The sequence below is a fragment of the Arachis ipaensis genome, chromosome B05 (genome assembly GCF_000816755.2).
Source record: "Arachis ipaensis cultivar K30076 chromosome B05, Araip1.1, whole genome shotgun sequence".
Classification (NCBI taxonomy): Eukaryota; Viridiplantae; Streptophyta; class Magnoliopsida; order Fabales; family Fabaceae; genus Arachis; species Arachis ipaensis.
Window position 1 is genome coordinate 145,961,858 of NC_029789.2, and position 10,503 is coordinate 145,972,360.

Consider the following 10,503-nt stretch of genomic DNA (forward strand, 5'->3'; position numbering starts at 1 on the left):
AACTTTATCTACTTAAAGTTGTTAATTTTGTTCAAAAAAATTAGAGGAGCCAAGGCCTATATTTGTCCTCTGGATCCGTCCCTGAATTTATATAGTTTGATAAAACTACCCAACAACATTTAATTGATTTCAGAATGTTTAGTAGAAAGGGATTAGAGTACCAAGGTTACAACATCTCTAGCTGCAATAGCGATTATATCGGCACAAGAAACAATGTGAGGGCAAGCTTTCTCAAGCTTGGCTTTTGCATCATCAATTACATAGAATGAGTGAACCGACAGATTTGGAGGCCCATCTTTCTCAGCTTTGTTTGTGTGAGTTGAATCCAACAATATTGATGCATCACATCCCTATAATCATAACCATATATATATATATGAAAAAAAAGCTACTAAGATATAGTAATATGTACATACATTATCCATTTTTATATATACACATGCATACCCTTATGAAACAGTCATGGAAGAACATCCTCAAGATACGTGCTGGCACTTTAGGGTCTTGCTTAGAAGCACTTTGAACCGTCTCTGAAATTATGTCCTCTATTTGTGGACATGTTTTCTCATAATACTTAGCATCAAGTTCTGCTTTCAATAGTGTTGTTGATAGTGTCAACAAGAGAAGAACTATTATTGGAAATTTCATGCTTCTTGTTTCAAGTGATTTGATGAAAATTGGAACAAAATTTGTAGTGTATATATAGCTAGAATGAAAATTTAGTCGGTACTAACAAACTCAATAAGATTAGGTGATTATCTGAGAATTAATAATAATGTGCTTTGAAGCAACTCAAGATTGGAAAATTAGTGTATACGTGCAATTTATATTTGACTCTACTTCTTGTTCTGCTTTAGAATCAAGTATATTCAATTCACTACCTACTAAACACATAACACATATATATTTCTTGGCCAATATACAAAGCAATTTATTTGATAGCTACTACAATATTTAGGGATATATATACCATTAAAGTTGCATAATATATTCTTATTGATCGATGATTAATAATTAATATTGTTCTATTGGTTTATGCCTATCAAGTTGTAAAGTTGGTGATGATGGATGAGAGCGTGGAGTCCAATATTATATTGCTATGTTTCTTAGAAAGGTTACTTTTATCTTATCTAATGATAACTAGAAAGAAATAAAAACAAACTAAGAAAGGGATTGTTCAATTCAATCATCATAGTTCTCCACAAATAATTATTGAAGAATCATGTGTTGTGCATAGATAGAGATTTTTTTTTTCAAAAACGAAAAAAGAAAGAAGACTATCGTAGTTGGTGTCTAAGAGTAGGAAATAATATTTAAATCTGTACATCTAAATCTATAATATATAATTGGAATACAAGAAATTTGATGCATAATTTATAAAATAAATTATACATTTTACTATATTAGATATAAACTGAAGATCTTTGATTAAAAATATATATCGACTACTTTTATATTTGTAATTATTACACATTTATTTGGAAATAAAGCTACTAATGTATGATCATATGATATATGGTTATGGACCTTTTTGCATTAAGAAATATACTCTTCTATTTGCATTATTAGAGAGCTGAGCTTAAAATTAATTGACAAATCAACAAAGTGATTTTGTGTGCAAAGTACAAACTTACCCCAAAAAGAAATGAAAACATTTTTTATAAACAAATTAGATAAATAAGCTCAAGGGATCAAATACAGAAGTTGAATCAAGAAAGAAAGAAAAAAAATGAAGTATAAATATTTGAATATATAAGTGATGATTAACTAAAAAATCATGTCATGTGCTGGTAGTGTCCTTTCTGGCATAAAATCTCCGGTACATGGAATCAACTTTGGTAAGATAGAAGGTGCCTGCAGGTAAGTTGCTACAGTCACCGCTTGTCACATAGTCCTTTGCCCCATATCGGTGTTCCATCAGCTTCATTGTTTCAACAAATTTTTCAGGAGGAAACTGAAACAAATACATATATTCTAGTTTAGTATTTTAGTTGCATGTTGTATAAAAGGATCATAGTCAAAACATGAAGTAATTTAGGTACATGGGTAGCTTGCCTAAATGCATATGCTTTCAATCTCAATAATGATATAACAAAAGAGAAGTTTTTTTGTACATTCGTCGTGCCTTGCGCACCGAAATGGTACGTATTTATAACTTCCATCATATGTGAGCCTCTATCTTAATTTAAGAGTAACTAAACAATTACTTTCTCACTTCAGAGGAGTTTGATCTGATTTCTTTATTTACAAACTTTTTGGACATCTGTTGTTAACATGAGATGCTTAGAGCAACTTTATAATGATTCATACAATATTGTTATTGAAATGTAATGGTTAAGTGCAAAGCTCTATGAATGTCAGGTTTAATGTAAAATGATCATGAGAGATTGATTAATCAAATTGTTAAAGACAGCATACCTCAACTCTCTGCTTCAACTTGCCAGCCACATCCATCAATGTTACAATGTTGGACAAAGTAAAGGGGCCTTGACCTTCTTGAATCTTGAAGGAGAACATTGTAGCCGTTAAACCACTTCCATATGAGAACATAACTACACGTTTACCAATCTACATTTAAAAAAAATATAAAGAAAATAATCAGTCATTTGGGATCAGCCATTCACCTCATAAAAGATGCTCTAGGAAGAACAAAGAAAGAATGGAACTATTAAGGGTGAAAAACCTTACCAGTGAGCTGTTCTCATTGTGAAGGAGTGATGCAAATGCTGCATAAAGAGATGCAGTGTACATGTTACCAACTTCTTTCGGTATTAACGTGCTGGGCTGCACCTTCGTGTCATATATCTTTTTCGAGGCTTGCTGGTTTGCCTGTAGAATCACAATGATCACAAACCAACCGGAGTTCAATTTATGATAATGTTTTCGTCAATTAACGACACTCATACTCGATGAAATTAGCTACCTTTTCAAGATCACGACTATTGTAGCTTTCGTCACCCGATAGTGATTTATAAGGTTCCAAGGATGTTCTGGCAGCTTCATCAACAAAACTGTATAGCATGAAGAAAATGAAAAGAACAAAATAGTTATAAATTGGAAGTTGAAAACATCTATTTATAACCATAGAGTCTTTTATGGTTCACTGAAACCTGGGATTTCTCAGGAAGTCATCGTAGTACAGCCGACCAAAGCTTTTTTGGACAAGCTGCAAGAAGAACAAGTTACATAGAGAAACATTATAGGTAATCATTGTCTATTCATGTCATAAATATCGAAAAAACATAAAGCCTGCATTACCTTGTTATATGGAGAATGAAACACAAAGTAATCAGCCTCTGCCATTGAAAAGGGCTTCCCCTCCAACTTTTCGAATCTAAACATGGAAGAAGATGTTAGGAGAACCAAAACCAAAAGGAGAAAAGTTGAAAAAGCTTTCAAGTTCAGTCCATGCTTACTTCTCACAGAAAACCTTGTAGCAAGAATCAAGTGCCATGAGATAACAATTCTGCGAGAGTTTTCCATCAACAACCTATAGCAGGCCAAACCAAAAGGGTAGCAAGGTCATAACTAGTCTATGCTTTATTCAATATATATACCGAACAAATCAAGAAGCACCCACGAGTAACAAGTAATTGGCATAAATCAGAGGCTAAATCTAAACCTATCTAAATATCTGCACAAAAATTCAGAGGTAATGACAGAGCATTACTGGGTATTCACTTGCAAGATTTGGCTTGTAAAAGTCATAGGCATGAGCCATGTGACTGCCTCTGAACTTGCTTTCAAAAGCAATAGGAGCATCTGGCCCCACAAGTATGGCAATAGCAGCTGCTCCTCCGGTAGGACGTGCAGGTCCTTCAGCGTAGACCTGAACATAAAGTTCATAACTGTCATAATTGTTCGATGGTGTATATAGATGTGCAATCGAGCATTTGATTCATTGTTTGAGGAGAAAGTAACAGGATTAAAATAGTAGTAAGAATTTTTTAACAAATGTTGAGACATGAAGACATTTTTAAATAAGAAATCTGCTACATACTGCCTTCCTAAAACATTGTCCTGTGAAGTTAATTTTGTACCATCAATGAGCAAAAGATGGTGAAATTCACTTATAAACATGCAGATTATAGAATTGAATTATAAGTTGAGGCTGTGCCACAGAAATTTCACAACCAACTCAAACCTAAAATGGTGATTCTAGGAAATCGCAAGATCAGAAATACCACATCTAACTTGCATTAGCTAGGAATTTCTGTAATTTTAAGTTCTTTCACAACCACGTTATTCTTCAAGTTAGTTATCATTTGATATATGTAAAGTAATTGTTGATTTCTAAAAAATACTAGTCACAAGTGACAAGTGCTTGGATTTCCATGAAATAGATTCGAGTTCATACCGCGCTATCTGCACATATGACAAGTCCATAGCGACCATCCCATGAACTACTCTCCACCCAATTCACGCAATTGAACAGAGCTGCTGTTCCACCATAGCATGCATTTGTTGAATCAACACCTTCGATGTCAGTATTACCACTCTCCTGATTGTTACATGAGTTAATATAAGATGCAGGAATCACATAAGCACATACAGATATATTTCCTTCCTTTTTATCCTTGAATTTTGACTCATCTATATTTCAGAAAACAATAATTGGGACAAAAGTGGTAGGGGATAGGGCCATAGGGAATGCTGCTACAAGCTTCTATGTTTGTAAAATTCAACATAAGTTAATATTATAAGCAGAAAGATCTACAATCTTTTAAAGTGAGTCCCCATCGGTATGCTGTTTGTTTCCTATGGTCAACACTCAAAACCAAAACAGAGAATGAGATAGAGATACCTCAAAGAGTTGCATCAGGAAGGTCTTAATGGATTTGCTTTTGTCAATGACAGTTTCACTACCAACTTCCATGCGTCCAATTTGTTTCGGATCAATCTTATACTTTTTAAGAAGCGAGGATACAGCTGTCAAGCTGCAGTTCAACAGCCCAAAACAAAAGCAAAAAGAATAACATTAGAAAATAAAATAAAATCACTGTAAGCCAAGCCATTGCAGCTCCATCATACAGGTTCACAAAGCAGCATTGATCAACTATCAAAGCTGAAATAAACGGCACCCCCTTATGATGCACAAATACTTAATTTTCACTCATCTATGTTTATGCATATCAAATATTATCATCCTAAACATGTTAAATTTGTTATTGATTTCTCTTAATAGAATTCTCCTAATTATGTATTATTCGACACAGACACCTCAATATATATAAAAGAAATTCCAAGTAAATAAAATTTCTTTTCTCTTTAGAATCTCAGGACAACATATTATGCTGTAACCAAACTATTAAAGAAATTCAAATCTAATGATAAATAGGATTGATAAATGGGATATGGCAATGAAAAATTGGTAAGTGACCTCATAGAGATAACATCTTCAACCTCAGTGCAGAATGCCAAGCAATCTTGTCCAAGCCCAATAGTGTATTTCCCTTTGCTGGCCCCATCGTGAGCCTCCAAAGCTTCCTGCATCAGAATCACGCAACACCCCACAAATCAAAACCGTTAAAAATCTCAACTTTATCACGAAATAGCAACAAAACACAATCACAATCACAATCAGACATACCTGTTTCACGCATGTGGGAGGAAAGTAGATGTCCATAGCAAGGATTCCCACATTTTTTGGGTGCGAAGAAGCCATGGAAAAAGGGTAGATTTTTTCTCACTTGTTGAAGATCAGAAGAAGAAGAAGAAGAAGAAGACGGAGGAGGTGGAGGAGAAGGAGGAGTAGGTGGTGCAAGTGGAAAGTTGTAACTTGTAAGTGTGATGGAAGAAAGAAAGAGAAAGAGTAAATGGTGGCTTATTGAATCAAAAAAGATGCTGACTTGGAAGTTGCCCTGTTCAGCTGATGCCATTTTTCTTTGGCGCTCTGTTTTGTGTGGTAGATTTTGTGCCTCTTCCCAACTAACCCCTCCTTATGTGGAAATTTTGATGGGTCTTTGAGTTGAATGAGGGGTTCATTATTACCCATTAATTACTATTGTCATTCTTATCTGTGGGTGAAATTAGATTTCTTAATCATTACTATTTAATTGGTTCAAATGATTGATCATCATTAATTGATCTTTAAATAGAATTTAATTTTGATAAATTAACCGTGTAAAACACTAAAACATCTTGTATATTTATTTTTTAAATAATTATTTATATGATCAATTTAAAATATAATTATTTTTATCAATTTGACGTTATCTAATTAGATGTATTTATAAAATTATTTTTTTTTGACAATGCATTAAAATTAAATTTTTAGATACTAGACTTAATGACTACTTAATAAAAAATTTGACTACAAGATTATTCACCTAAAGAGCTTTTATTGCATTTATAGCCGAATTAACTAAAATGAGCTAATTAGAATTTGTTTTATGTTCTTTTCAGAAATTTAGGTAGAGGATAAGAAAATTAAGAAGCTATTAATGTGTAGTTTGAAAATTCCATGATGAAGACATGTTTATTGTCTTTGTCTTTGTCCTTTTGGCTTATCATGGTCCATAGATAGCTACATAGGAATAGGATAGATTGGACCAACAATAATAGAGTGATGCAAACTCAAAGTTAACACAGAGCTTAGGTTGGGAGTATCTTCATTAGTAAGTAAAATATTGTTCCCTTGACATACCTTGATTCTTGAATAAAATAACATCTTCCCATGTTAAATAAAATAGTAACACTGTCTTGTTCAAGCATTTGTTTACTTTTGTTTAATAATATTATTATTTGTATTAATTTTCTTTTTGTAATATGTGCACTATAGAGTAAAGGAGCTTCCTGAAACAAATACTTTTTTTTCTTTTGCATTTCACAGAGTGAATAATTATCTATATAGTTGCTGAAATCATCTCCTTTTTCCTTGGAGAATCAAATCAAATTTCCATATACATGAAATAACCTTCATCCAAAGTCACACTCTAGATAGGCACTTACAAGATAAACAAATCAAGAACAATAATGAACAACTAACAATAAATGAAATTTAATTGGTTGAAATGAATAATCAAACTTCAATTGTTTTCTGATTGAGAGCAGTGTATCTCCACCTCTCCTTTTCCACAAAATCTGCATCAAGAAACCTTGCAACAAAAGCCCAAAGCCTATATACATCTTCAAAACTAGCCAAGAATCCTAATGCAGCAGTAACCACACTTATTCCAACTTCACTATCTCTATCTTTCTTCTTCTTATTATTATTGCCTTTCCCTTCTTTTTTGCTCTGAAGAACTCTTCCTTTATCTTCTGCATACTTATCTGCAAACCAAATATGATGCAGGAATCCATAACCGATTGAAATGTTGCTTCTATCAGCAAGTTTCTGAACAAGAACAGGCTCAACTTTTTCACCTTTCCAGTCAAACACATTGAATGCCAAAGCTGCTCCTCTATCAAACTTCACTCTTGGACCATATATCTTCACCAGTGGAAACTCTTCTGTGTGTGGATGCTTAAGCTTCACCATTGAGTTCACCAACCAGTTTATCAAGTACCTCGCCCGAGTGCTAATCAGTATTGATCCCAGAGAATCCACCTGATCCAAACCCCTGCATTCAATCTCAAACCCTCCATTTTCACTTCCTTGAGCAACACTCTTCTTCTTGAGATTAGCCTCCTCAATTTCAGAACCTCGATGAGATTGTGCCTCTTCTTCATCTTTTCCAGATTCTGTGGCTTGTCTAGGACCAGAGAATGATCTCATCGAGGATAATTCTTCTTCTTCTTCTTCTCCTTGTTCTTCTTGTGTGCTATATATAGTTTTTTGTTCAAGTTCTAAGTCAGTGCCAGAAGAATCCTCGGATAGATGTATCTGATTTTGTGGCACAAGGTTCACAATTCCTGCAGAAGAAGTAGCTTCCATGCTCGAAATAGCGGATTTCTTGACGAAAAGGCAACCAAAACCAGAAGGATTCTCACCATAGACCTTATAGAAAGAGCAGATTAAGAAATCAGGGAGAAAGAGAGAGAGGCCAAAAGAGTCCATGTCCTTTGGCCCCAATGCGCATGCATCAACCAACACATGCCAACCATTTTCTTGTGCTACACTCATCCAAAGATAAGGGTACCTTGTTCCTGTTACCCTTGAGTGAAGTGGAAAGACAAAAAGACCCTTCTTTTTCTTCTTATTCTTCCTCTTGCCCACAATGATTTTCCTCAATTTTGTTGTCTGAATCCTGAACCTTGGCCATGAGAATTCAGCTGAAATAGCCCTTGCACCTCTCTTCTCTGAGGCACTAATCATGTTTCCAACAGCTTCACTCTCATAGTCATAAACTGTGAGAAGCTTCCTGGAAGATTGGAACTGGTATGAATCTGCAACAAGCTTGAAAGCTGAGGTTCTGTTTGCTGTGAAAACCATGTAATAATCAGTTTCAGATATGTTGAGGAAATTCATGATTCTTTTCCTCATTGCAGACTCAAATTCTGACTCTTGTCCACCATGGATCAATAGTGTTTTCAGATTCCCAGTCTTGGAGGATAGGCTGAAGAATGGAATTCCAGGATATTGATTTGAAGTTGAAGTTGAAGTTGAAGCAAGTTGTGATTTTGATGCATCCCCATGATAACGTTGTTGTTGTTGTTGTTGTTGGAGTTGAGAATGGGAGAATAGGCCAACACCAATGTAATCAAGGCAAGTGTGGTTGCTGAGATGGTGATACTCTTGTGCTCTAACATGGTCAACAAGTTCAGTCTCAGAATACTGAGGGTAAACTTTGTTGAATTCATTGAATGATTCATGAAGAGAAGGAAGTGACTCATGGTTTGTGAAGTTTGTGTTTGGAAAGATGGAAGATGAAGTTGTTGCTACAAAGTTGTGGCGACATTCAGAAGAACTGTTTCTGATTTTGGTTCTGTTGTTGATGTTTGGTGATGCTGCTGATGAGTTGAAAAATGGGGTTGGACAGCAACACTGAGAGGCCTCATTTTGGTTTTGGCCAAGCCTCTCCATATTTTTTTCTTTTCTTTTTAGTTTTTCTTTCTCCTTTCTGTGCAATCATAAACAATTCTACTTTACTTTATATATATAGTAAGTTGATATTTTCTTGTGCCATGAGATTCTTAGGTGTTGTATGGCAACCGGCACAAATGGAAAAGCACAAACAGAAAAGAACAGAAAAGTGTGTGTACTGGTTTATGTATTTGGATTCAGATTTGAGGTGGCTGAATACGGCAATGAGTGTGGTCCTATTGAAAAGGTCATGCTGTTCAATTTGGACCTTGTCTTCCATAATAGTATACCTTCCAAATGTTGACCTCTTAATTAATTATTCATACTATTTCCAATTGAAATTGCCACAGGCCAATCAATCTCATCCCTATAACTTCTTGTTTTTTTTATCGTGGTTGTTCAGTTGTGTTACGGTCCAGCTCTCAAATTAAGTCTAAAATTGTGGTTGGTCCAAGAATTTTTTTACTGTGCATGTCGGCTCATTAAGAACGTAATATGGATCATATTCAGATAGAATCTTTCATATATCTCCCACATTCTATTTAAATCCCTACTAACCCAGAACCAAAAAATTCGTAGCCTCCTGTCTCGATTCTACTATTTTATGTTTGGGAGCTACTCAGATAAAGATGTCTGAAAAGTCTTTTTTTTTTTAAAGATATTTTTTAGTAATTAAAATTTAACACATATAATTAATTAAATCGTGTGTTATTTTTGTCAAAATTAGTTCAAATAAATTAATTTGACCGAAAAAATAATGAATCAAATTTTGAACGGTGTAAATTAATATTATTTTTTTTATAAAAGATGACTACAATACCCTTATTATAAAAAATGACTAAAATATTCCTATTATATATATATATCGAAAACTCTAAATCCTAACCCTATGACGAAAGAGAAGAGCTAGAATTTAGGATTATTAAAATTAATATATATAATAGAAGTATTTTAATCATTTTCTATAATAAAGATATTGTAGTTATTTTTTATGAAAAATAATATTAATTTAGACTAGTTTAAGATTTGATTTATTATTTTTTTGGTCAAATTAATTTGTCTGGCTTAATTATAACAAAAATAGCACCGTCTAAAGTCTAATCGATTATATATGTTAAATTTTAATTATTAAAAAGCATCTTTAAAAAAAGACGTTTTAGGTGTCTTTATCTAAGTAGCTCTCTATTAAAAATATAATTATTTTGATTCATTATTTTTTTGGTCAAATTAATTTGTCTAACCTAATTATAACAAAAATAGCACCGTCTAATTAATTATATGTGTTAAATTTTAATTATTAAAAAATATCTTTAAAAAAAGATTTTTTTTAGGTATCTTTATCTGAGTCGCTCCGTATTTGTTTTACCACTATGAATGATAACGCTAATCTCACTTCTAGATTAAATTGTATATCTTTGCTGACAGAAAATTAGGCGAAGTTTTCTCCAAACAAATTTATGTCTATCTAATGGTTCTGTATTTCTATATTTCGCAAACAATTATACTTGTTGTAGCACTAATTGAAAATATTTGCTAAA

The 10,503-nt window shown here is 33.4% G+C and overlaps 2 protein-coding genes and 1 pseudogene across 2 annotated transcripts; all 3 read right to left on the minus strand.

Annotated features, from left to right (window-relative positions):
- Positions 1–722, minus strand: part of LOC107642210 — a 4,539-nt pseudogene extending 3,817 nt beyond the window's left edge.
- LOC107644758 (hydroxymethylglutaryl-CoA synthase) lies at positions 1,557–5,905 on the minus strand. The gene is made up of 12 exons (XM_016348682.2): positions 5,591–5,905; positions 5,381–5,487; positions 4,805–4,937; positions 4,358–4,501; positions 3,671–3,829; positions 3,417–3,490; positions 3,259–3,334; positions 3,111–3,166; positions 2,924–3,011; positions 2,689–2,829; positions 2,419–2,568; positions 1,557–1,954 (listed from the first exon to the last, which is right to left on the minus strand). Exons 1-12 carry the CDS (start codon positions 5,663–5,665, stop codon positions 1,781–1,783), a joined length of 1,377 nt encoding a protein of 458 aa, XP_016204168.1. The 5' UTR covers positions 5,666–5,905; the 3' UTR covers positions 1,557–1,780.
- LOC107644759 (molybdenum cofactor sulfurase-like) lies at positions 6,793–9,196 on the minus strand. Its single transcript, XM_016348684.2, has one exon. It carries the CDS (start codon positions 8,963–8,965, stop codon positions 7,022–7,024), a length of 1,944 nt encoding a protein of 647 aa, XP_016204170.1. The 5' UTR covers positions 8,966–9,196; the 3' UTR covers positions 6,793–7,021.

Coding starts and splice junctions, on each gene's coding strand:
- LOC107644759 (XM_016348684.2), bottom strand. CDS start 8,965: ATGGAGAGGCTTGGCCAAAACCAAAATGAGGCCTCTCAGTGTTGCTGT.
- LOC107644758 (XM_016348682.2), bottom strand. CDS start 5,665: ATGGCTTCTTCGCACCCAAAAAATGTGGGAATCCTTGCTATGGACATC. Junction 4,938..5,380: donor GAAGATGTTATCTCTATGAG/GTCACTTACCAA, acceptor GTTGAACTGCAG/CTTGACAGCTGTATCCTCGC. Junction 3,335..3,416: donor TACAAGGTTTTCTGTGAGAA/GTAAGCATGGAC, acceptor TTCCATGTTTAG/ATTCGAAAAGTTGGAGGGGA.